This window comes from Anomaloglossus baeobatrachus, chromosome 7 (assembly GCF_048569485.1).
Source record: "Anomaloglossus baeobatrachus isolate aAnoBae1 chromosome 7, aAnoBae1.hap1, whole genome shotgun sequence".
In the NCBI taxonomy this organism is placed as follows: domain Eukaryota; kingdom Metazoa; phylum Chordata; class Amphibia; order Anura; family Aromobatidae; genus Anomaloglossus; species Anomaloglossus baeobatrachus.
In genome coordinates, this window is record NC_134359.1 from 309,374,653 (window position 1) to 309,402,376 (window position 27,724).

The following is a 27,724-nucleotide window of genomic DNA, read 5'->3' on the forward strand; positions in this document are numbered from 1 at the left end:
AGCTCGTGATGATGACCGCTCCTTTGTGTCATACTCAGGAGCTGGTGATGAGGACCGCTTCTCTGTGGCATACTCTCAGGAGCTCGTGATGATGACTGCTCCTTTGTGTCATACTCAGGAGCTGGTGATGAGGACCGCTCCTTTGTGTCATACTCAGGAGCTGGTGATGAGGACCGCTTCTCTGCAGCACACTCTCAGGACACTGGTGATGATGACTGCTCCACTGTGGCATACTCTCAGGACACTGGTGATGATAACTGCTCCACTGTGGCATACTCTCAGGACACTGGTGATGATGACCGCTCCTCTGTGGAATACTCTCAGGACACTGGTGATGATGACTGCTCCTCTGTGGCATACTCTCAGGACACTGGTGATGAGGACCGCTCCTCTGTGGCATACTCTCAGGACACTGGTGATGATGACCGCTCCTCTGCAGCATACTCTCAGGAGCTGGTGACGATGACCGCTCCTTTGTGTCATACTCAGGAGCTGGTGATGAGGACTGCTTCTCTGTGACATACTCTCAGGAGTTGGTGATGATGACCGCTCCTCTGTGGCATACTTTCAGGAGCTGGTGATGATGACTGCTCCTTTGTGTCATACTCAGGAGCTGGTGATGAGGACTGCTTCTCTGTGACATACTCTCAGGAGCTGGTGATGAGGACTGCTTCTCTGTGACATACTCTCAGGAGCTGGTGATGAGGACTGCTTCTCTGTGACATACTCTCAGGAGCTGGTGATGAGGACTGCTTCTCTGTGGCATACTCAGGAGCTGGTGATGAGGACTGCTTCTCTGTGACATACTCTCAGGAGCTGGTGATGATGACCGCTCCTTTGTGGCATACTCTCAGGAGCTGGTGATGAGGACTGCTTCTCTGTGGCATACTCAGGAGCTGGTGATGATGACCGCTCCTTTGTGTCATACTCTCAGGAGCTCGTGATGAACTCAGGAGCTGGTGATGATGACTTCTCCTCTGTGGCATACTCTCAGGAGCTGGTGATGATGACCGCTCCTTTGTGTCATACTCAGGAGCTGGTGATGAGGACCGCTTCTCTGTGGCATACTCTCAGGAGCTCGTGATGATGACCGCTCCTTTGTGTCATACTCAGGAGCTGGTGATGATGACTTCTCCTCTGTGGCATACTCTCAGGAGCTAGTGATGATGACCGCTCCTTTGTGTCATACTCAGGAGCTGGTGATGAGGACCGCTCCTCTGTGGCATACTCTCAGGAGCTCGTGATGATGACCGCTCCTTTGTGTCATACTCAGGAGCTGGTGATGAGGACCGCTTCTCTGTGGCATACTCTCAGGAGCTCGTGATGATGACTGCTCCTTTGTGTCATACTCAGGAGCTGGTGATGAGGACCGCTCCTCTGTGGCATACTCTCAGGAGCTCGTGATGAGGACCGCTCCTTTGTGTCATACTCAGGAGCTGGTGATGAGGACCGCTTCTCTGTGGCATACTCTCAGGAGCTGGTGATGATGACTGCTTCTCTGCGGCATACTCTCAGGACATCTGTAATGATGTAACATGGGTAAAAGTCTAGAATCTAAGCCTTCAGCTTTGTTTTTGTCTGGGTCTATGACTCTTTATAATGTACAGTATGACATTTTCACCTCAGTGGCGATAGCTTAGTTGGGGATCGGGTTCATATGACAACGGTAGCATACAGAATATAACCAGAGCACCAATACTTCTAAGCTTCCATCATTAAATGAGTTGAATTACGAGGTTTGAGGTATACAGAGTAATCGGCAGAAGCTACAATGGTGAAGTCCATCAAGGATGAAGCCCTTTATCAGTGTGCAGAGATTTCCAAAGAAAACCCGTGTGTAGTGGATCCCGCCATCAGTGTTTCGCAGCCTCCATCACTAGCAGCCACCACCTTTGCAATTCGCAGATTTCTCCAACTACAGCGACCACGTCCAGATGGGTTCACAGATGCCATGTGACTGATCTTTCCACGTGGTGCTTGAATTATTTTTCTACTGAATACCCATTTACAAATTTTTCCTAGGATCCATCGTCAGAATTTCAGTTTTGTGCAGAGAAAGTATTACCGCGAGACATAATGGTAATTCAGGGAGTACGCCATAACCAGCACCTCCATCAGTCTCCTCTGCTGTGACCGTTGTGTCCAAGGCTCGGTCAATGGAGAACATCCTCTTGTATATTATCCTCCATCAGTCTCCTCTGCTGGTAACGTTGTGTCCAAGGCTCGGTCCATGGAGAGGTCCATTCTCTTGTATATTAGATCAGAAGCATCAGATTTCAGGTGTGAGTGCAGATACTGAGGATGCTGCATAACACATTGAGTATACAGTGCTAGCAGGGACACAACCTGCACTGCCACCTACATGTACCCTTACCGCTTGACATTAAACCTCTCAATTATGAATGAGGGACACCTACTGTGTAGTGTGATGCAGTAAATTCTTGTTTTCCGCCAAGGTGCTTTCCTGACCTTCGCAGGTCTTTGCAGTGACCCACATACAAGTATCCAGCGTGCCTGTGTGTCTGGCCTCTTCGCGACCCATTCACGTGGCCGGAGGGTCCTTCATTCTCTACCTGGACAGTATGGTGTAGCATGGTGCTGATCGTTTCCTGCTCGACCATTGTGGAAATTTAGAACTGTCCCACCGGATCTGGAATAGTTATGATGTATGACAGGCACCCGCCAAGAGGGGCATATGCCCCCCATACCCACTGCAAGTATCTGTCCACCTCACTGCGGCAGCAATCAGGGTAGAGGGCCTGTGAGCACCACACCGAGACCAGCAGTGCTGAAACAGCAGGAGACAAGTGCAAGGATAGCCGATAGCCTGTACCTGCCCCTGCTCTCCCCAGCGCTGCCCATATTTGGGAGGTTACCGCGCACCAACATTACAGATCACACTCTGATCAGGGTTAAATTGGTGTAATGATGTCACAGAGGTCGAGGCATAAAAGAACAGTCACCTCATTACCAAACTGTACCCCAAATCCTCAGACTCCTAACATTAAATATAATCCAGTTCCAATCTTCAGTGCAGGAGACGACGTCAGAGGCGGAGCAGCAACGAAATGTATCATGCAGAACGTAAAGGGAGGCAGTATAGGAGGTGGCGCAGAGACAAGCCATTATAGGAGGTGGCGCAGAGACAAGCCATTATAGGAGGTGGAGTAGAGACAAGCCACTACAGGAGGTGGTACAGAAACAAGCTATTATAGGGGTGGAGCAGAGACAAGCCATGATTGGGGTGGAGCAGAGACAAGCCATTATAGGGGTGGAGTAGAGACAAGCCACTACAGGAGGTGGTGCAGAAACAAGCTATTATAGGGGTGGAGCAGAAAACAAGCCATTATAGGAGGTGGCGCAGAGACAAGCCATTATAGGAGGTGGAGTAGAGACAAGCCACTACAGGAAGTGGTGCTGAAACAAGCTATTATAGGGGTGGAGCAGAGACGAGCAATCATTGGGGTGGAGCAGAGACAAGCCATTATAGGGGTGGAGCAGAGACAAGCCATTATAGGAGGTGCAGCAGAGACAAGCCATTATTGGGGTGGAGCAGAGACAAGCCATTATAGGAGGTGTCACCGAGACAAGCCATTATAGGAGGTGGAGCAGAGACAAGCAATTATTAGGGTGGAGCAGAGACCATCCATTATAGGAGGTGGCACTGAGACAAGCCATTATAGGGGTGGAGCAGAGATAAGCTATTACAGGAAGTGGTGCAGAAACAAGCCATTATAGGGGTGGAGCAGAGAGCAGAGTATAGGAGGTGGAGCAGAGAGAACTCATGAATGTGGTGGGGCAGAGCGAGAACTCATATTGGGTGGAGCTGAGATCCCACAATAGGGGGAGAATCATATTATAGTGGGTAAAGCATAGAACATCTCATTATAGGGGGTGGAGCAAAGTTCATTATTGGGATGGAGCAGTGGGATAAGCTTACTAAAGGGGTAGAGCAGAGAGAAGAGTTCGTTATACAGGAGTATATCAGCAAGGAGCTCAGCATAGTGGGGAGAAGAATGCAGCTCAGAATGTGGGCGGGGGGTAGCAGAAAGTCGCATAGCCTTGGAGAGCAGGGGCGAGCTCAGCACGGGGGGGGGGGGAGCAGGGGCGAGCTCAGCACGGGGGGGGGGAGCAGGGGCAAGCTCAGCACGGGGGGGGGGGAGCAGGGGCGAGCTCAGCACGGGGGGGGGGGGAGCAGGGGCGAGCTCAGCACGGGGGGGGGGGAGCAGGGGCGAGCTCAGCACGGGGGGGGGGGAGCAGGGGCGAGCTCAGCACGGGGGGGGGGGAGCAGGGGCGAGCTCAGCACGGGGGGGGAGCAGGGGCGAGCTCAGCACGGGGGGGGGGGGAGCAGGGGCGAGCTCAGCACGGGGGGGGGGGGGAGCAGGGGCGAGCTCAGCACGGGGGGGGGGGGGAGCAGGGGCGAGCTCAGCACGGGGGGGGGGGAGCAGGGGCGAGCTCAGCACGGGGGGGGGGGGAGCAGGGGCGAGCTCAGCACGGGGGGGGGGGGAGCAGGGGCGAGCTCAGCACGGGGGGGGGGGGGAGCAGGGGCGAGCTCAGCACGGGGGGGGGGGGAGCAGGGGCGAGCTCAGCACGGGGGGGGGGAGCAGGGGCGAGCTCAGCACGGGGGGGGGGGAGCAGGGGCGAGCTCAGCACGGGGGGGGGAGCAGGGGCGAGCTCAGCACGGGAGGGAGCAGGGGCGAGCTCAGCACGGGAGGGAGCGGGAACGAGCTCAGCACGGGAGGGAGCGGGAACGAGCTCAGCACGGGAGGGAGCGGGAACGAGCTCAGCACGGGAGGGAGCGGGAACGAGCTCAGCACGGGAGGGAGCGGGAACGAGCTCAGCACGGGAGGGAGCGGGAACGAGCTCAGCACGGGAGGGAGCGGGAACGAGCTCAGCACGGGAGGGAGCGGGAACGAGCTCAGCACGGGAGGGAGCGGGAACGAGCTCAGCACGGGAGGGAGCTGGAACGAGCTCAGCACGGGAGGGAGCAGGAACGAGCTCAGCACGGGAGGCGAGCTCAGCACAGGGGGGAGCAGGAACGAGCTCAGCACAAGGGAAGGAACAAAGAAGCCCAGTACAGGGGAGTAGCGAAAAGGAGTGCAGCATGAGGGGGGGAATTATAAAGGAACACAGTATGGGGGGAGCAGGAAGTACAGCATGAGGGGTAGCAGAAAGGAGCACAGTATGGGGGGTGGTAGCAGAAAAGAGCACAGTATGGGGGTTGGTAGCAGAAAAGAGCACAGTATGGGGGGTGGCAGCAGAAAAGAGCTCAGTATGGGGGGTGGCAGCAGAAAAGAGCTCAGTAGGGGGGGTGGTAGCAGAAAAGAGCACAGTAGGGGGGGTGGTAGCAGATAAGAGCACAGTATGGGGGGTGGTAGCAGATAAGAGCACAGTATGGGGGGTGGTAGCAGAAAAGAGCACAGTATGGGGGTTGGTAGCAGAAAAGAGCACAGTATGGGGGGTGGCAGCAGAAAAGAGCACAGTAGGGGGGGTGGCAGCAGAAAAGAGCACAGTAGGGGGGGTGGTAGCAGATAAGAGCACAGTATGGGGGGTGGTAGCAGAAAAGAGCACAGTATGGGGGTTGGTAGCAGAAAAGAGCACAGTATGGGGGGTGGCAGCAGAAAAGAGCACAGTAGGGGGGGTGGTAGCAGAAAAGAGCACAGTAGGGGGGGTGGTAGCAGAAAAGAGCACAGTAGGGGGGGTGGTAGCAGAAAAGAGCACAGTAGGGGGGGTGGTAGCAGATAAGAGCACAGTATGGGGGGTGGTAGCAGAAAAGAGCACAGTATGGGGGTTGGTAGCAGAAAAGAGCACAGTAGGGGGGGTGGCAGCAGAAAAGAGCACAGTAGGGGGGGTGGTAGCAGAAAAGAGCACAGTAGGGGGGGTGGTAGCAGAAAAGAGCACAGTATGGGGGGTGGTAGCAGATAAGAGCACAGTATGGGGGGTGGTAGCAGAAAAGAGCACAGTATGGGGGTTGGTAGCAGAAAAGAGCACAGTATGGGGGGTGGCAGCAGAAAAGAGCACAGTAGGGGGGGTGGTAGCAGATAAGAGCACAGTATGGGGGGTGGTAGCAGATAAGAGCACAGTATGGGGGGTGGCAGCAGAAAAGAGCACAGTATGGGGGGTGGTAGCAGATAAGAGCACAGTATGGGGGGTGGTAGCAGATAAGAGCACAGTATGGGGGTGGTGGTAGCAGAAAGGATCTAATTAAAAAAGGTGTAGCAAAGGGTGGGGGTTATCATTGTAAGGGAGGCTAACATGGAGAGGATTAGCGTAGGATATGCAGGGAATGAATGCATTATAATATCAACCTCTCAGCACAGATCACGTCTCACCTTATAGATGCAGATAAATATACATGTATATACACAAGTTTTAGGTCCATATTGTTCGTCAGAGCTCGCCGTCCGATTAGCTGCATACGCTTTGATCAGTCTTTACGATGACAGAACAATCAAAAAATCACATAAAAACAGAAGGCGACGCAACCAAAATATATACAAATAAAAGTGAAATGTGGGGGGGGGGGGGCATCGTGCATCTCAGGACAGGGACACTAACCAAGTGCAACCCCTAGAATGGTTGTAAACAAGAACCTTCCATTCATTTCCATGTGGAGTGCAAAACGTGGCAACTGCTTCCTGTCTGTCCACAAGGCACCGCCATGGGCACATTACAGGGGCCAGAGAGATAAAAGACATGCTGGAAATATAAGGAAAAGAGGTCTAAAGTCAAATTCTCCTGAACGGACCACATTGTACAGATGTCACAGATGAGTCGAGGCCACTGTCACACACGTCTATATACAGAGGACATAGAGCAATGGCAAAAGCTGTGGCTGCAGATCAAGGCGTGCAAAAAAAAAAAAAAAAGTGCCTTGGAGTGAAGGATTTCCAGTTCTGAGATTTCCTATGACAAAGCGCGAGGGTTTACCAGTTCCCTAGTTGGCACAGCAGAGTCAGGGACCACAGGAGCACAATCCATAAGACTCTAGAGTGACCTACAAGCGCCCCTCAGAAGTAAGTGTCATGAGCCGCATTGCTCTCTGTGGCCCCAGAGCCACTGTTCCTTGGGGAGTCTGCGGCAGAAGAAGATTCTTTGCGCCTGAAGGAGAACTTCCGTTCCTTCCTCGGTCGAGATTCTGCTTTCTCTCGTTCTTTCTGCGCTCGCTTTTCCTCCTTCTCTTTCTGTTTTTCCCGCTCTTTCTCCTTCCTCCGCTCTTCTCGCTCTTCTTTTTCTCTCCTCTTTTCTTGCTCACGTTCTTCTTTCCCTCTTTTTTTCTCTTGCTCCTTTTGCTTCTCCTTGCCCTTCTTGGTAACTTCATTGGGAGGTCCGAGAGGAGCCTTGTTGGAGGTGGGAGATGGCAGGGCAGGGCGCAGTCCTTCAGACACCACCAAGGATTCTGGCTGGACAGCGAGTGCCGGCGTGGTCGGAGGGGAAGGTCGTCGGATGCTGGACAGGCTGAGTCGGCTGCCGCTCAGGGTGGGATTGAGACGCATCTTCTCTTCATAGATCTGCTTGGCTCCATGTAAACGTCTGGAGGGTCGGTACTGCAACTCCCCACGATTCTCCCTCCATTTCCGTAACTGTGTGTTGCTCTCTCTCTCGATTAACGAATCGGTGACAGGAAGAGAACTCACCTGTGAAAACAGAGATCAATGTGAAGACCACCCACAAGACCACCCATCAGACTGTACTAGGGTGGAGAGCTCACCTCAGGGAGCAGGACCTCCTCCTGCATACAGTAAACCGGGAGACTACGCAGCTTCTCCATTGTCTCATACATCCCCTGACAGCTTCGCAGCTTGTCCACCGAGCCCAGAGTGTGCCGTAGTAATACCAGTCCCACGCGAAATACGATCTTCACCCCTTCAATAAGATATACATTAATAGCATGACGTACAGCAAGACCCCCCCGTACTGCATCACGCCCTCATACCTTCACAGAAAAACATGTCCCACACACGCAACACAGATGACCAGGGTAGCGTGCGGGAGAAGATACACATGAACCACTCCGTCATATACAGGATGGGATCAATCTTAAACTTCTTCAGGTGTCTGTAGGCCATGGGGCAAATCCTGCGCAATAGGGCAAAGAAAATCTCTCCATCCAACTGTATGGCTTCCTAAAGGACAGCAAGAGGAATACTGAGCCTGATAGGAAGGAAGCGGCAACTGACATGATTGCCAAGTGACTGACAGGCGCCAACATGGAGGCCGGCCAAGGGACTGACGGGCGCCTACATGCAGGCCGGCCAAGGGACTGACGGGCGCCTACATGCAGGCCGGCCAAGGGACTGACGGGCGCCTACATGCAGGCCGGCCAAGGGACTGACGGGCGCCTACATGCAGGCCGGCCAAGGGACTGACGGGCGCCTACATGCAGGCCGGCCAAGGGACTGACGGGCGCCTACATGCAGGCCGGCCAAGGGACTGACGGGCGCCTACATGCAGGCCGGCCAAGGGACTGACGGGCGCCTACATGCAGGCCGGCCAAGGGACTGACGGGCGCCTACATGCAGGCCGGCCAAGGGACTGACGGGCGCCTACATGCAGGCCGGCCAAGGGACTGACGGGCGCCTACATGCAGGCCGGCCAAGGGACTGACGGGCGCCTACATGCAGGCCGGCCAAGGGACTGACGGGCGCCTACATGCAGGCCGGCCAAGGGACTGACGGGCGCCTACATGCAGGCCGGCCAAGGGACTGACGGGCGCCTACATGCAGGCCGGCCAAGGGACTGACGGGCGCCTACATGCAGGCCGGCCAAGGGACTGACGGGCGCCTACATGCAGGCCGGCCAAGGGACTGACGGGCGCCTACATGCAGGCCGGCCAAGGGACTGACGGGCGCCTACATGCAGGCCGGCCAAGGGACTGACGGGCGCCTACATGCAGGCCGGCCAAGGGACTGACGGGCGCCTACATGAAGGCCGGCCAAGGGACTGACGGGCGCCTACATGTAGGCCGGCCAAGGGACTGACGGGCGCCTACATGCAGGCCAGCCAAGGGACTGATGGGCACGAACATGCAGGCCAGCCTTGGGAGTGACTGACACTAAGGGATAGCCAAGCGCCGAAGGACATTCTCAGGAGTGATGGGCACCTCGGGAGGGCCAAAGTCAAGCAAACTGGCCAAGGGACATGTAGACCGGTCAAAGGACTGACGGGCCGACAACATGCAGGCCAGCCAAGGGACTGACGGGTGGCAACATACAGGCTGGCCAAGGGACTGGGATTGACGGGCGCCGACATGCAGGCCAGCCAATGGACTGGGACTGATGGCACAGATGCAGGCCGGCCAAGGGACTGACGGGCGCCTACATGAAGGCTGGCCAAGGGACTGACGGGCGCCTACATGCAGGCCGGCCAAGGGACTGACGGGTGCCCACATGCAAGGCCGGCCAAGGGACTGACGGACGCCAACATGCAGGCCGGCCAAAGGACGCAGACATGCAGGATAAGCAAATGTCTGACAGGCACTGACAGTGCAATGATGGATGGGACTCACCAGGCCGGCACTGTAATATCCTGGGAGATACTTGTCACAGATTTGGACGAGGCACCAGAACGCTTGCTGAGGATGACACAATCAGAGACAATAAGGGAGCGGGAAGTGGAATGCAGCTCTGCTATACACTATCTTCACTACCATACATACAGTTGTAATCAAAAGTTGACATACCCCAGTAGATTTTTTGCTTTCTTGGCCTGTTTTCAGAGAATATGAATGATAACACACTATCTTTTTTTCCACTCATGATCAGTGGTTGGGTGAAGCCATTTATTGTCATCTACAGTATTTTCTCTTTTTAAATCATAATGACAACCAAAAACATCTAAATGACCCTGATGAAATAAGTTCTCATCCCCCAGTTCTTAATACCATGTATTGCCCCCTCTAAACATCAATGACAGCTTGAAGTCTTTTGTGATAGTTGTGGATGAGGCTCTTTATTTTCTCAGATGGTGAAGCTGCCCATTCTTCTTGGTCAGAGGTTAAAGCTGCCCATTATTCTTGGCACCTCCAGTTCCTGTAAACTCCTGGGTTTTCTTGCATGAACTGCATACTTGTGTTCTCCCCAGAGCGGCTCAATGATATTAAGGTCAAGAGACTGAGATGGCCACTCCAGAATCTTCACTTTGTTCTGCTGTAACCAATGACAGGTCGACTTGGCCTTGTGTTTTGGATCGTTATGTTGAAATGTAGTCCCATGCGCAGCTTCCGGGCTGATGAGTACACATTTGCCTCCAGTATTTGCTGATAACATGCTGCATTCATCTTTCCTTCTGACCAAGTTTCGTGTGCCTTTGTAGCTCATAAATCATCAGCAATCCACCTATGTGCTTTACAGTGGAAATGGTGTTCCTTTCATCATAGGCCTTGCTGACACCACTCCAAATGTAACGTTTATGCTTGTGGCCAAAAAGTTCAATTTTTGGTCTCATCGCTCCAAATCACCTTGTTCCAGAAGTTTGGAGCCTCGTCTCTGGGCTGTTTGGTGTATTGTGAGATACTTTGTGACATTTGAGCAGTAATGGCTTTATTCTGAGGACTCGACCATGCAGTCCCATTTTTTTTTCCAGTGCCTCCTTATTGTGCATCTTGAAGCAGTGGCACCGCTAGTTTTCAGTGAGTCCAGGATTTCAGCTGATGTTATTTGTGGGTTTTTCTTTGGCTCCTGACTGTTGTGGCAGATATTTTTGTTGGTCTACCTGATCGTGGTTTGTTTTTTACAGAGCCCCTGATTTTCCATTTGTTAATCAGTTTGAACACTGCTGACTGGCATTATCAATTCCTTGGATCTCTTTTTGTATCCCTTTCCTGTTTTATACAATACAACTATCTTTTCCTGTAGATTCATTGACAATTCTTTTGCTTTCCCCATTACTCACAATCCAGAAATGTCAGTGGCTGGATGAAAGATGCAAGAGTCTGTCTGGACCCCAGAAATCACTCAGCTTTTATGCACTGATTACAAGCAGACAGGGCACAGGTGAGGAGGTCACCTTTATTCGGGTCACCTTCTGTGCATGTTATCAGCCAAAATCACCAGGGTGTGAGAACTTTCCATCAGGGTCATTTGGATGTTTTTGGTTGTGATTATGATTTATAAAGAGAAAACACAGTAGATGACAATAACCATGAGCGGAAAAAAAAGATTGTTATAATTCATATTCTCTGAAAAAAGGCCAAGAAAGTAAAACATCTGCCCGGGTGTGTAAACTTTTGAGCACAACTGTATAGTGGGGGAAATAAGTATTTGATCTCTTGCTGATTGTGTACGTTTGTCCCCTGACACAGACATGAACAGTCTATAATTTTAAGGGTCGGTTAATTGTAACAGTGATAGAATATCCAAAATACAATCCAGAAAATCACATTGTATAAATTATATAATTGTATTTGCATTTTGCTGAGAGGAATAAGTATTGGATCCCTCTGGCAAACAAGACAATACTTGGTGGCCGTCCCCTTGTTGCCGCCCAGCAGTCAGGTGTTTATGTAGTTGATGATGAGGTTTGATGTCAGGAGGATTTTGCTCCTCTCCTCTTTGCAGATCATCTCTAAATCTAAGATTTTGGGGCTGTTGGTTGGTCACTCAAAGCTTCAGCCACTTCATGACCTTATTGTGCTTCTTTTTGAGTCACTCTTTTGTTGCCTTAACTGTATGTTTTGGGTCATGTTGTGCTGGAAGACCCAGCCACGACCCATTTTTAATCAACTGGAGTAGGAAAGAAGGTTGTCACTCAAGATTTTATGGTACATGACTACACCCATTGTCCCATTGATGCGGAGAAGTAGTCCTGTGCCCTTAGCAGAGACACACCCTCAAAACATAATGTTTCCACCTTCATGCTTGACAGTGGGGATGGTGTTCATTGGGTCATAGGCAGCATTTCTCTTCCTGCAGACACGGCAAGTTGAGTTAAGGCCAAAGAGCTAAATTTTTGTTTCATCGGAACCCAGCACCTTCTCCCAATCACTCTCAGAATCATGCAGGTGTTCACTGGCAAACTTCAGACGGGCCAGCTGCACATCAGCCTTCTTCAGATGGGCCGGCCGCACATGGGCCTTCTTGATCAGTGGGACTTTGCGGGCACTATTATACGGTGTAATGTGTTACCAATGGTTTTCTTGGTGACCGTAGTCCCAGCTGCCTTGAGATCAGTAACAAGGGATTCCCCCCATGTAGTTTTAGGCTGATCTCTCACCTTCCTCATGATCCTGGAGACTCCACAAGATGAGATTTTGCATGGACTCCAGATCGATGGCGAATGACCCTCATTTTGTATTTCTTCCATTTTCTTACTATTGCACCAGCAGTTTCTTCTTCTCCCCCAGCGTCTTATGGTTTTGTAGCCCAATCCAGTCTTGTGCAGGGCTATGATGTTCTCCATTCCAGTCTTGTGCAGGTCTATGATCTTCTCCATTCCAGCCTTGTGCAGGTCTATGATCTTCTCCATTCCAGCCTTGTGCAGGTCTATGGTCTTGTCTATTCCAGCCTTGTGCAGGTCTATGATCTTCTCCATTCCAGCCTTGTGCAGGTCTATGATCTTCTCCATTCCAGCCTTGTGCAGGTCTATGATCTTCTCCATTCCAGCCTTGTGCAGGTCTATGATCTTCTCCATTCCAGCCTTGTGCAGGTCTATGATCTTCTCCATTCCAGCCTTGCGCAGGTCTATGGTCTTCTCCATTCCAGCCTTGTGCAGGTCTATGATCTTCTCCATTCCAGCCTTGTGCAGGTCTATGATATTCTCCATTCCAGCCTTGTGCAGGTCTATGATCTTCTCCATTCCAACCTTGTGCAGGTCTATGATCTTCTCCATTCCAGCCTTGTGCAGGTCTATGGTCTTCTCCACTCCAGCCTTGTGTAGGTCTATGATCTTCTCCATTCCAGCCTTGTGCAGGTCTATGATCTTCTCCATTCCAGCCTTGTGCAGGTCTATGATCTTCTCCATTCCAGCCTTGTGCAGGTCTATGATCTTCTCCATTCCAGCCTTGTGCAGGTCTATGATCTTCTCCATTCCAGCCTTGCGCAGGTCTATGGTCTTCTCCATTCCAGCCTTGTGCAGGTCTATGATCTTCTCCATTCCAGCCTTGTGCAGGTCTATGATATTCTCCATTCCAGCCTTGTGCAGGTCTATGATCTTCTCCATTCCAACCTTGTGCAGGTCTATGATCTTCTCCATTCCAGCCTTGTGCAGGTCTATGGTCTTCTCCACTCCAGCCTTGTGTAGGTCTATGGTCTTCCCCATTCCAGCCTTGTGCAGGTCTCTGGTCTTCTCCAGTCCAGCCTTGTGCAGGTCTATGGTCTTCTCCATTCCAGCCTTGTGCAGGTCTATGATCTTCTCCATTCCAGCCTTGTGCAGGTCTATGATCTTCTCCACTGCAGCCTTGTGCAGGTCTATGGTCTTCTCCACTCCAGCCTTGTGCAGGTCTATGGTCTTCTCCAGTCCAGCCTTGTGCAGGTCTATGGTCTTCTCCACTCCAGCCTTGTGCAGGTCTATGGTCTTCTCCATTCCATTCTTGTGCAGGTCTATGGTCTTCCCCCATTCCAGCCTTGTGCAGGTCTATGGTCTTCTCCACTGCAGCCTTGTGCAGGTCTATGATCTTCTCCACTGCAGCCTTGTGCAGGTCTATGGTCTTCTCCACTCCAGACTTGTGCAGGTCTATGGTCTTCTCCACTCCAGCCTTGTGCAGGTCTATGGTCTTCTCCACTCCAGCCTTGTGCAGGTCTATGGTCTTCTCCATTCCATTCTTGTGCAGGTCTATGGTCTTCCCCCATTCCAGCCTTGTGCAGGTCTATGGTCTTCTCCATTCCAGCCTTGTGCAGGTCTATGGTCTTCTCCATTCCAGCCTTGTGCAGGTCTATGATCTTCTCCATTCCAGCCTTGTGCAGGTCTATGGTCTTCTCTATTCCAGCCTTGTGCAAGTCTATGATCTTCTCCATTCCAGCCTTGTGCAAGTCTATGATCTTCTCCATTCCAGCCTTGTGCAAGTCTATGGTCTTCTCCATTCCAGCCTTGTGCAAGTCTATGATCTTCTCCATTCCAGCCTTGTGCAGGTTTATGGTCTTCCCCATTCCAGCCTTGTGCAGGTCTATGGTCTTCTCTATTCCAGCCTTGTGCAAGTCTATGATCTTCTCCATTCCAGCCTTGTGCAAGTCTATGATCTTCTCCATTCCAGCCTTGTGCAAGTCTATGATCTTCTCCATTCCAGCCTTGTGCAGGTCTATGATCTTCTCCATTCCAGCCTTGTGCAGGTCTATGGTCTTCTCCATTGCAGCCTTGTGCAGGTCTATGGTCTTCTCCATTCCAGCCTTGTGCAGGTTTATGGTCTTCTCCATTCCAGCCTTGTGCAGGTCTATGGTCTTCTCCATTCCAGCCTTGTGCAGGTCTATGGTCTTCTACATTCCAGCCTTGTGCAGGTCTATGGTCTTCTCCATTGCAGCCTTGTGCAGGTCTATGATCTTCTCCATTCCAGCCTTGTGCAGGTCTATGGTCTTCTCCATTGCAGCCTTGTGCAGGTCTATGGTCTTCTCCATTCCAGCCTTGTGCAGGTCTATGGTCTTCTACATTCCAGCCTTGTGCAGGTCTATGGTCTTCTCCATTCCAGCCTTGTGCAGGGCTATGGTCTTCTCCATTCCAGCCTTGTGCAGGTCTATGGTCTTCTCTATTCCAGCCTTGTGCAAGTCTATGATCTTCTCCATTCCAGCCTTGTGCAGGTCTATGGTCTTCTCCATTCCAGCCTTGTGCAGGTTTATGGTCTTCCCCATTCCAGCCTTGTGCAGGTCTATGGTCTTCTCCATTCCAGCCTTGTGCAGGTTTATGGTCTTCCCCATTCCAGCCTTGTGCAGGTTTATGGTCTTCCCCATTCCAGCCTTGTGCAGGTTTATGGTCTTGTCCCTGACGTTCTTAGAAAGCTCTCTGGTCGCCCATGTTGTGAAGGTTAAAGTCTGAGTGATTAATGGAGTGTGTGGACAGAAGGCTTTATACAGGGGACAATGTAATACAGCGTCTGTAATGCAGGGAACGAGGGGATTAGGAGCGGCTAAGTGTCTGTAGCCAGAACTCTTAGGCTATGTTCACACGCGACATCTTTTTTCTGACTGCATCATTTTCCTGTGGTCTCAGAAATTGCAGCTTGTGGCCCAAAAATGCATGACAATTTGCTGCATTTTTTAAAGGAGAAACAAAACATGATAGCATAACTTGATAGATAGCTAGAATAGATAGAGAATAAATAGATAACAGATAATAGAAAGAACATATAGAATAGATAGAAAGAAATAACAGCTCAATACAGTGATAGCTCGCTTTTCCAGCTGTTTTTTAAATTTCATTTTTGTTAAAAAAAAAAAAAATGACATGGGGTCCCCCCCATTTTTCATATCCAGCGCAGGAACAGCAGCAGATACAGACTGCAACTCTCAGCTGTCTGCTGTACCTTGGCCGATTATGAAAAATAGAGGGGATCCCACTTTTTTTTTTATTTACTTAAAAAAAAAAAAAAAAAAGACATGGGGTCCCCCCATTATTTTAAAACCAGACAAGGTACAGCAAAAAATTGGGGGGGATGATATTATTAGGTTGGGAAGGGCCATCGTTATTTGGTCCTTTCCAGCCTAACAACAGACAACAGCAGGCCCCAGCCACCCCAGAAGTGGTGCTGCTGGACCCGGCTCTTCCTGTTGCCCTGGTGCGGTGGCAATTGGGGTAATAAGGAGTTAATAGCAGCCCACAGCTGCTACTAAGCCCTAGATTAGTGATGGCAGGCATCACTAATCTAAGTGAAATGAAATAAACACATACAACGAAATAATGCTTTATTTTGAATAAAAGACAAAAAAGCCCCCCCCTTTCACCACTTTATTAACCTCCAAACACCCCTCCAGGTCCAACATAATCCACATGAGGTCCCACAATGCTTCCAGCTGTGCTACATCTGACAATCACAGCGAGCGGCCATAGAACAAGACTGCCCGCTGTGAGCTCCATGCAGCACTTGAAGTGAGTCTCGCGATAAGCAATGATGTCACTCAAGTTACCCGCGGCCACAGCTGGAGTCCTCCACCTGTGACCGCAACTCACCCAAGTGACTGAAGTGAGCTGTGCGATCAGTGGGACTTCACTCAGGTTATTTGCTGTCACAGGTGGAGACCATGGCCATGCTGTGGCTAACCTGAGTAACATCACCGCTGAGCGCGCGGTGTTGCGACCTGAACTTCACAGCGGGCAGTTCTGTTCTATGGCGCTCGCCGTGAGCTTCAGATATGTAGCAGTACTGGAAGCGTCGTGAGATCTCGTGTGAATTACGTCAGACCTGAAGGGTTGTGTTGGGGTTCATAAAGTGATGAAAGGGGGGGCTTTTTGTCTTTTATTCCAAATAAAGCATTATTTCTGTGTTTTTGTTTATTTATTTCACTACAGTTTAGTGATTGGAGGGTGTTTCATAGACGCCTGCAATTACTAATCTAGGACTTAGTGGCTTCTATGGGCTGCTGCCATTATCTCCTTATTATCCAGATTGCCACCGCATGAGGGCAATCGGATGAGCCGGGTAAAGTCCCGGGACCGTCACATCTTATGGATGCGGCAATTCCAGGCGGCTGAACATGGCCTTAATGATTGGTCGGGATCCAATACTTATTCCTCTCTGCACAATGCAAATACATTTATATAAGTTATACAATGCGATTCTCTGGATTGTATTTTGGATATTTTATCACTGTTACAATTAACTGACCCTTAAAATTATAGACGTTCCTGTCTGTGTCAGGGACAAACGTACACAATCAGCGAGGGATCCAATACTTATTCCCTTCACTGTACACCCCGCTACACACAGCAGAGGGGTAAGCCGTTACCTCAGCCGGCATGTGCATGAGCAGCACCGCTGCCACCGGAGCCTGTGCCTGGCAGTATCCTTCTTCTGGCCGGTATATGGTGTACGCCTTCAGGATGCGGTACAGATCCTGCTGCCTGTCAACGGAGAAGAGAGAAAGCATGGGGCACAATCCATCTACAGGTTGCCGATGTAGCGCCCCTGAAGCCATCAGGAGCTACAAGGAACTGCATCCTGTCAAAGATGCAGGGCCTACCCACAAGGACCCAGAAGACCAGTGCCGGTAACACCAAAACACATATAACCCCAGTTTTTCCCTTCCCCAAGGACTGGTGACAGGCTAGGGTTGGACGCAATGGATGGTCACCTGGGGCTGGAGCCGAGCCAGTCCACCAGACGACAACCAGGGAGGAGGGGTCAGACAGTCAGTCAGTGACAGTGAGAGGAGACGGACGTAACCGCACTGACAGGAGAGTAACAGTGACCTGTCAGGCACAGGCATGTGGTTGCCGGTGGAGTACTCACGGAACTATAGCACCTACGGGGTACAGAGCCCTAGGTCAGGCAAACGCTCCAGGCAGACCTGATAAACTCTGCACGGTGAGGACCATCCAGGACCTCACTGACTGTAAAGTCCGGGGCACCAGCAGTAACGGGAGAACCTGGGACCAGAACAGAACACCGCCCCTACTGTACAGGGTTCAGACTGCCAGCCGTACGGGCTAAGACTGAAAGACAACCAGGAGGGGACCCCCAGATGCTCCAAGCCGCGGGGACCCACCAACCAGAGACAGGTGCAGGGGAAATAGCCACCAGGTCACCCACCGGCACTGGGAGTAAGAGGACCAGTGGTGAGGACCAGCCTTCTCCGGGATGCCAGCCATAACAACGCTGTGAGTACAGAAGCCAGATACACTGCAAGCCCTTGTGTGGCTACCTTCTTTCCACGCCTAACTCCATCACCTATCCCCTGGGCCTACTAGTGGAGGACCCAACATCCAAGCTGCCACTAACACCAGCCCCAGCGGTGAGAGACTGTGCAGCGGTGGCCCTACCAAATAGCCGCAACCCGCAAGTGGCGTCACAACAAAAACTCTATTATCAATCCCATGTACATAACCCAAGCGAGCCCCAGGGTCACGAAACCGGGCAACGGCCCCCCAGTGACATATCCCAGCTATACACCGCCCGGGACCGAGTACCCCATAGCCCTGGGGCGAGTCACCGGCAGCTTCTCCAGGAGGCAGCCAATAACATCAACGTCGCCATATACCCCACCTTATTTGTGCTCCACCCTTCATCCTGCCCCCATCTTACCCGTGTCCCCCTCGTGCAGCCCCCATCTTACCCGTGCCCCCCTCATACTGCCCCCATCTTACCCGTGTCCCCCTCGTGCAGCCCCATCTTACCCATGTGCCCCTCATACTGCCCCCATCTTATCCGTGTCCCCCTCGTGCAGCCCCCATCTTACCCGTGCCCTCCTCGTGCAGCCCCATCTTACCCGTGCCCTCCTCGTGCAGCCCCTATCTTACCCGTGTGCCTCTCATACTGCCCCCATCTTACCCGTGCTCTCCTCGTGCAGCCCCCATCTTACCCGTGCCCTCCTCGTGCAGCCCCCATCTTACCCGTGTGCCCCTCATACTGCCCCCATCTTACCCGTGCTCTCCTCGTGCAGCCCCCATCTTACCCGTGTGCCCCTCATACTGCCCCCATCTTACCCGTGCTCTCCTCGTGCAGCCCCCATCTTACCCGTGCCCTCCTCGTGCAGCCCCCATCTTACCCGTGCCCTCCTCGTGCAGCCCCCATCTTACCCGTGCTCTCCTCGTGCAGCCCCCATCTTACCCGTGTGCCCCTCATACTGCCCCCATCTTACCCGTGCTCTCCTCGTGCAGCCCCCATGTTACCCGTGCCCTCCTCGTGCAGCCCCCATCTTACCCGTGCCTCCTCGTGCAGCCCCCATCTTACCCGTGTGCCCCTCATACTGCCCCCATCTTACCCGTGCTCTCCTCGTGCAGCCCCCATCTTACCCGTGTGCCCCTCATACTGCCCCCATCTTACCCGTTCCCTCCTCGTGCAGCCCCCATCTTACCCGTGTGCCCCTCATACTGCCCCCATCTTACCCGTTCCCTCCTCGTGCAGCCCCCATCTTACCCGTGTGCCCCTCATACTGCCCCCATCTTACCCGTTCCCTCCTCGTGCAGCCCCCATCTTACCCGTGTGCCCCTCATACTGCCCCCATCTTACCCGTTCCCTCCTTGTGCAGCCCCCATCTTACCCGTGTGCCCCTCATACTGCCCCCATCTTACCCGTGTCCCCCTCGTGCTGCAAACATCTCATGGAAAGGAAATTGTCGGTGAAGGTCTTTCTCGATTACATCCAGCCATTTGGGGTCTCCTTGTTGTCGCTCCATTTCCTACAATTGTAAGAGAAAGCATCAAATCCGAGCAGGAACAACCGGAGAGGAACGGCCTCCTCCACCCATTATCATGGCGTCCGCTCACCTCAAATTTTCCAGGATTTTTCGTCAGAAGATCATGGCTATTAGAGAGGTACTGCCAGGCCTTGGCCCTGAGGGACGAGGGGATCCCCTTCCTGCACCTCAGCTTCACCTGCAAACAAAGAGCTACAGTGACACAGACCAGGGGACAATAGCGCAGCAGCTGTAAAGTGAGAGCTGGCAACAAGCGCGCGTCCACAGCCTCCCCTGGTCCCCCGCACGTGCTCCATAGCCGCCCCCCCCAGAACTCCCCCCCGCTCCACAGGTGCCCCCGCTCCACCTATCACTGACATCCCGTCACCTCACCTTCTGAAATCGCCGTGTCAGCCATTTATCCCATGTACTGAACATGTCCAACCATTTCAGCTCTCGCTGGCGAGCGATCTCCACAGGAATGGCGGTGTCTCTGCAAAAGGAAGAAAAGCGACTATAGCCCTGAACATAGACACCTCCCACGCCTCAAATTACCGCCACACACCTCATCACACGCCTCGTATCCCCGCCACACACCTCGTATCACCGCCACACACCTCATCACACGCCTCGTATCACCACCACACCTCATCACACGCCTTGTATCCCCACCACATCTCATCACACGCCTCGTATCCCCACCACACCTCATCAAACGCCTTGTATCACCGCCACACCTCATCACACGCATCGTATCACCACCACACCTCATCATACGCCTCGTATCACCGCCACACCTCATCACACGCCTCGTATCACCGCCACACCTCATCACACGCCTCGTATCCCCACCACACCTCATCACACGCCTCGTATCACCGCCACACACCTCGTATCACCGCCACACCTCATCACACGCCTCGTATCACCGCCACACCTCATCACACGCCTCGTATCCCCACCACACCTCATCACACGCCTCGTATCACCACCACACACCTCATCACACGCCTCGTATCACCACCACACACCTCATCACACGCCTCGTATCACCACCACACACCTCATCACACGCCTCGTATCCCCACCACACCTCATCACACGCCTCGTATCACCGCCACACCTCATCACACGCCTCGTATCACCACCACACCTCATCACACGCCTCGTATCACCACCACACCTCATCACACGCCTCGTATCACCACCACACCTCATCACACGCCTTGTATCCCCACCACATCTCATCACACGCCTCGTATCCCCACCACACCTCATCAAACGCCTTGTATCACCGCCACACCTCATCACACGCCTCGTATCACCACCACACCTCATCACACGCCTCGTATCCCCACCACACCTCATCAAACGCCTCGTATCCCCACCACACCTCATCACACGCCTCGTATCCCCACCACACCTCATCACACGCCTCGTATCCCCACCACACCTCATCACACGCCTCGTATCACCGCCACACCTCATCACACGCATCGTATCACCACCACACCTCATCATACGCCTCGTATCACCACCACACCTCATCACACGCCTTGTATCCCCACCACATCTCATCACACGCCTCGTATCCCCACCACACCTCATCAAACGCCTTGTATCACCGCCACACCTCATCACACGCCTCGTATCCCCACCACACCTCATCACACGCCTCGTATCACCACCACACCTCATCACACGCCTCGTATCCCCACCACACCTCATCAAACGCCTTGTATCACCGCCACACCTCATCACACGCATCGTATCACCACCACACCTCATCATACGCCTCGTATCACCGCCACACCTCATCACACGCCTCGTATCCCCACCACACCTCATCACACGCCTCGTATCACCGCCACACCTCATCACACGCCTCGTATCCCCACCACACCTCATCACACGCCTCGTATCACCACCACACACCTCATCACACGCCTCGTATCACCACCACACCTCATCACACGCCTCGTATCACCACCACACCTCATCACACGCCTCGTATCACCACCACACCTCATCACACGCCTCGTATCACCACCACACCTCATCACACGCCTCGTATCACCGCCACACCTCATCACACGCCTCGTATCACCACACACCTCATCATACGCCTCGTATCACCACCACACACCTCATCACACGCCTCGTATCCCCACCACACCTCATTACACGCCTCGTATCACCACCACACCTCATCACACGCCTCGTATCCCCACCACACCTCACACGCCTCGTATCACCACCACACACCTCATCACACGCCTCGTATCCCCACCACACACCTCATCACACGCCTCGTATCACCACCACACACCTCATCACACGCCTCGTATCACCACACACCTCATCATACGCCTCGTATCACCACCACACCTCATCACACGCCTCGTATCCCCACCACACCTCATCACACGCCTCGTATCCCCACCACACCTCATCACACACCTCGTATCACCACCACACACCTCATCACACGCCTCGTATCCCCACCACACCTCATCACACGCCTCGTATCACCACCACACCTCATCACACGCCTCGTATCACCACACCTCATCACACGCCTCGTATCCCCACCACACCTCACACGCCTCGTATCACCACCACACACATCACACGCCTCGTATCCCCACCACACCTCATCACACGCCTCGTCTCACCACCACACACCTCATCACACGCCTCGTATCCCCACCACACCTCATCACACGCCTCGTATCCCCACCACACCTCATCACACGCCTCGTATCTCCACCACACCTCATCACATGCCTCGTATCTCCACCACACCTCATCACACGCCTTATATCACCACCACACACCTCATCACACGCCTCGTATCACCACCACACCTTATCACACGCCTCGTATCCCCACCACACCTCATCACACGCCTCGTATCCCCACCTCATCACACGCCTCGTATCCCCACCACACCTTATCACACGCCTCGTATCACCACCACACACCTCATCACACGCCTCGTATCCCCACCACACCTCCTCACACGCCTCGTATCCCCACCACACCTCATCACACGCCTCGTATCCCCACCACACCTCATCACACGCCTCGTATCCCCACCACACCTCATCACACGCCTCGTATCCCCACCACACCTCATCACACGCCTCGTATCACCGCCACACCTCATCACACGCCTCGTATCCCCACCACACACCTCATCACACGCCTCGTATCACCACCACACCTCATCACACGCCTCGTATCCCCACCACACCTCATCACACGCCTCGTATCCCCACCACACCTCATCACACGCCTCGTATCACCACCACACCTCATCACACGCCTCGTATCACCACCACACCTCATCACACGCCTCGTATCACCACCACACACCTCATCACACGCCTCGTATCACCACCACACACCTCATCACACGCCTCGTATCACCACCACACACCTCATCACACGCCTCGTATCCCCACCACACCTCATCACACGCCTCGTATCCCCACCACACCTCATCACACGCCTCGTATCTCCACCACACCTCATCACACGCCTCGTATCCCCACCACACCTCATCACACGCCTCGTATCACCACCACACACCTCATCACACGCCTCGTATCACCACCACACCTCATCACACGCCTCGTATCCCCACCACACACCTCATCACACGCCTCGTATCCCCACCACACCTCATCACACGCCTCGTATCCCCACCACACCTCATCACACGCCTCGTATCCCCACCACACCTCATCACACGCCTCGTATCCCCGCCACACACCTCATCACACGCCTCGTATCACCGCCACACACCTCATCACACGCCTCGTATCCTCACCACACCTCATCACACGCCTCGTATCCCCACCACACACCTCATCACACGCCTCGTATCCCCACCACACCTCATCACACGCCACGTATCCCCACCACACCTCATCACACGCCTCGTATCCCCACCACACCTCATCACACGCCTCGTATCCCCACCACACCGCATCACACGCCTCGTATCCCCACCACACCTCATCACACGCCTCGTATCCCCACCACACCTCATCACACGCCTCGTATCCCCACCACACCTCATCACACGCCTCGTATCCCCACCACACCTCATCACACGCCTCGTATCCCCACCACACCTCATCACACGCCTCGTATCCCCACCACACCTCATCACACGCCTCGTATCCCCACCACACACCTCATCACACGCCTCGTATCCCCACCACACACCTCATCACACGCCTCGTATCACCACCACACACCTCATCACACGCCTCGTATCACCACCACACACCTCATCACACGCCTCGTATCACCACCACACACCTCATCACACGCCTCGTATCCCCACCACACCTCATCACACGCCTCGTATCCCCACCACACCTCACACACCTCGTATCCCCACCACACACCTCATCACACGCCTCGTATCCCCACCACAGCTCATCACACGCCTCGTATCCCCACCACAGCTCATCACACGCCTCGTATCCCCACCACACGCCTCGTATCCCCACCACACCTCATCACACGCCTCGTATCCCCACCACACCTCATCACACGCCTCGTATCCCCACCACACCTCATCACAAGCCTCGTATCACCGCCACACACCTCATCACACGCCTCGTATCCCCACCACACACTTCATCACACGCCTCGTATCCCCACCACACACCTCATCACACGCCTCGTATCCCCACCACACCTCATCACACGCCTCGTATCCCCACCACACACCTCATCACACGCCTCGTATCCCCACCACACACCTCATCACACGCCTCGTATCCCCACCACACACCTCATCACACGCCTCGTATCACCACCACACCTCATCACACTCCGTATCATCGCCACACACCTCATCACACGCCTCGTATCACCACCACACATCTCACACGCCTCGTATCACCGCCACACCTCATCACACGCCTCGTATCCCCACCACACCTCATCACACGCCTCGTATCCCCACCACACATCTCACACGCCTATCACCACCACACACCTCATCACACGCCTCGTAACCCCACCACACATCTCACACGCCTCGTATCACCGCCACACCTCATCACACGCCTCGTATCCCCACCACACCTCATCACACGCCTCGTATCCCCACCACACATCTCACACGCCTCGTATCACCACCACACCTCATCACACGCCTCGTATCCCCACCACACATCTCACACGCCTATCACCACCACACACCTCATCACACGCCTCGTATCCCCACCACACATCTCACACGCCTCGTATCACCGCCACACCTCATCACACGCCTCGTATCCCCACCACACATCTCACACGCCTATCACCACCACACACCTCATCACACGCCTCGTATCCCCACCACACATCTCACACGCCTCGTATCACCGCCACACCTCATCACACGCCTCGTATCCCCACCACACCTCATCACACGCCTCGTATCCCCACCACACATCTCACACGCCTATCACCACCACACACCTCATCACACGCCTCGTATCCCCACCACACATCTCACACGCCTCGTATCCCCACCACACCTCATCACACGCCTCGTATCCCCACCACACACCTCATCACACGCCTCGTATCCCCACCACACATCTCACACGCCTTGTATCACCGCCACACCTCATCACACTCTGTATCACCGCCACAGCCTAACATGGTGAGCCACTCTCACATCGAATCCTCAGTCAGTCTAATGGCAGGTGATGGCACTGACCCGTTACCAGTGTACTGATTTCCTCCAAGAAAGCCGTATTTGTCCGTCTTCTTGTATGGCATGCCATTAATCTCCGAATCAGAGCCTAGAGAGCTGGCGTCGTCCAGCAGGGTGAGGGACTCCATGGTGCCTGACATCAGACTGACAGAATCCAGATAACTGAGTGTGTCTGGGGCTGGGGCCTTGGACCTAAAACTGGATAGCGAGGCCGTGTCATGACTAGCAGAAGACTCCTGCTCCCGGGCCTGATGGCCAGGGTACAGGTTGGATCGAGGGGGAATGGGAAGAGGTGGTTTAGTGGATATGCTCCTATGTGGGCTTGAAGGGCCTGGGACACGAATTGGGGATAATGATGACCTCCCAAGGCTTGGCTGTGCAGGAAGATTAGACATCTGAGAAGTGGAGTTCAGGTGACCCATCGCTAGACCTCCATCTTGCCGGTGCTCTGCTTCTTGTTTGATCAAGTTGAGTGAGATAATGGTAACGCTCCGCGGGTCCTCTGCCCTGGCGGCCGGGGCGCTCCGCGGGTCCTCTGCCCTGGCGGCCGGGGCGCTCCGCGGGTCCTCTGCCCTGGCGGCCGGGGCGCTCCGCGGGTCCTCTGCCCTGGCGGCCGGGGCGCTCCGCGGGTCCTCTGCCCTGGCGGCCGGGGCGCTCCGCGGGTCCTCTGCCCTGGCGGCCGGGGTGTGGTTCTGGGGATGTGGAATAGCACTCTGCGAGGCACCGTCAGTCAGTGAAACGTCACCCTTTATCTCCATGGCCGGCTGCAGTGCTGTACCTTCTCCATAGGTCGTAGTGCAGTCTCGGGCCCCTGTGTAATTAGGCAGTGCTATTGAGCCTTGTCTTAACATGTCGGCCGGGGGTGACATCCCCCTACTTTCTATCTTCTCTTCGGCTGAATGTTGAGGTGCGATTAGCTGGCTCTGTATCGATGGTGAAGAAACCACCCTGTCCTGCATCATGGTATCCGAAAGCTGCACCCTATGGTTCTCTTTTGGGGTGCCCTGCATTGGAGTCTGAATAGATTTCCCCAAACTTATCATGGTGTCCTGTGTGGGTTCCACTTGTCTTGGGGCGCTTGGTGGCGGTGCTGCAGCCCGGTCCTGCCCTGGGACGCTCTGTGGCGGTGCTGCAGCCCGGTCCTGCCCTGGGGAGCTCGGTGGCGGTGCTGCAGCCCGGTCCTGCCCTGGGGAGCTCGGTGGCGGTGCTGCAGCCCGGTCCTGCCCTGGGGAGCTCGGTGGCGGTGCTGCAGCCCGGTCCTGCCCTGGGGAGCTCGGTGGCGGTGCTGCAGCCCGGTCCTGCCCTAGGGAGCTCGGTGGCGGTGCTGCAGCCCGGTCCTGCCCTGGGGAGCTCGGTGGCGGTGCTGTACCCCGGTCCTGCCCTGGGGCGCTCGGTGGCGGTGCTGTACCCCGGTCCTGCCCTGGGGAGCTCGGTGGCGGTGCTGCACCCCGGTCCTGCCCTGGGGCGCTCGGTGGCTGTGCTGCACCCTGGTTCTGCCCTGGGGTGCTCGGTGGCGGTGCTGTACCCCGGTCCTGCCCTGGGGCGCTCGGCGGCTGTGATACACCCCGGTCCTGCCCTGGGGCGCTCGGTGGCCCTGCTGAACCCCGGTCCTGCCCTGGGGCGCTCGGTGGCGGTGCTGTACCCTGATCCTGCCCTGGGGAGCTCGGTGGCGGTGCTGTACCCCGGTCCTGCCCTGGGGTGCTCGGTGGCGGTGCTGTACCCCGGTCCTGCCCTGGGGCGCTCGGTGGCGGTGCTGTACCCCGGTCCTGCCCTGGGGTGCTTGGTGGCGGTGCTGTACCCCGGTCCTGCCCTGGGGTGCTTGGTGGCGGTGCTGTACCCCGGTCCTGCCCTGGGGCGCTCGGTGGCAGTGCTGTACCCCGGTCCTGCCCTGTGGTGCTTGGTGGTGGTGCTGCACCTCTCGGTGGGAGCTCGGAAACAGATATTATTGGGATGCTCTCTGAAGATGATGTCTCCTGAACTTCTTTTGAGGTTCTCACTGACATTGATGCACCCCAGTTTGATGCCAAAGTATACTGCAAAGCGTAGGCTTCACAGCCGGGCACCACAGGAGAGGAGGCTCCGCGCCCGGGCTCCGCAGGCGAGGAGGCTTCACAGCCGGGCTCCGCAGGCGAGGAGGCTCCGCGGCCGGGCTCCACAGAGGAGGAGGCTCCGTGGGCGGGTTTCGCAGGCGAGGAGGCTCCGCGGTCTGGCTCCGCAGGCGAAGAGGCTCCGCGGTCTGGCTCCGCAGGTGAGGAGGAGGCTCTGCGGTGTGGCTCCGCAGGCGAGGAGGCTCCGCGGCCGGGCTCCGCAGGCGAGGAGGCTCCGCGGTCTGGCTCCGCAGGCGAGGAGGCTCCGCGGTCTGGCTCCGCAGGCGAGGAGGCTCCGCGGTCTGGCTCCGCAGGCGAGGAGGCTCTGCGGTGTGGCTCCGCACTGTGCTGGGGGCTGCCATGGCTCTGCATTACTATCAGCACTCTCTGGGTGACTGTAGCCTTCTCAGGGGTCCCAGGCTTGCTCCCCCGGGCACGGCCATCGCCGGTGGCCCCCAGGTACTCGGCTCCTCTCCGGAGAGGGCTCAGGGGCCGGCGCTCCATGGAGCCTTTGCGCGGAGGCGGCACTGGCCGGGGCCCCGGGGGGGAGGAGCAGGACCCTGGCGGTGGCTCCATGTTTGGGAGCTGCTGAACGGAACAGGCCGGCGGCTGAGGCGCTCACCGGCCCGGACTGACAGGAGAGTCAGCGA

General features: G+C 54.7%; 1 protein-coding gene across 1 annotated transcript; it reads right to left on the reverse strand.

The window, feature by feature from the left end:
* Positions 1-5,683: 5,683 nt before the first annotated feature.
* Positions 5,684-27,724, reverse strand: TBC1D10B (TBC1 domain family member 10B). Its single transcript, XM_075318685.1, has 9 exons — positions 24,991-27,724; positions 19,650-19,749; positions 19,348-19,455; positions 19,153-19,259; positions 16,869-16,983; positions 9,509-9,574; positions 7,937-8,126; positions 7,712-7,866; positions 5,684-7,637 (listed from the first exon to the last, which is right to left on the reverse strand). Exons 1-9 carry the CDS (start codon positions 27,648-27,650, stop codon positions 7,011-7,013), a joined length of 4,128 nt encoding a protein of 1,375 aa, XP_075174800.1. The 5' UTR covers positions 27,651-27,724; the 3' UTR covers positions 5,684-7,010.

Excerpts from the sequence above, each read along its gene's own strand:
- TBC1D10B (XM_075318685.1), bottom strand. The coding sequence starts at position 27,650 with ATGGAGCCACCGCCAGGGTCCTGCTCCTCCCCCCCGGGGCCCCGGCCA. Across the intron at positions 19,260-19,347 it reads AAAATCCTGGAAAATTTGAG|GAAATGGAGCGACAACAAGG; the intron begins GTGAGCGGACGC and ends TTACAATTGTAG. Across the intron at positions 7,638-7,711 it reads AGGAGGTCCTGCTCCCTGAG|GTGAGTTCTCTTCCTGTCAC; the intron begins GTGAGCTCTCCA and ends CTGTTTTCACAG.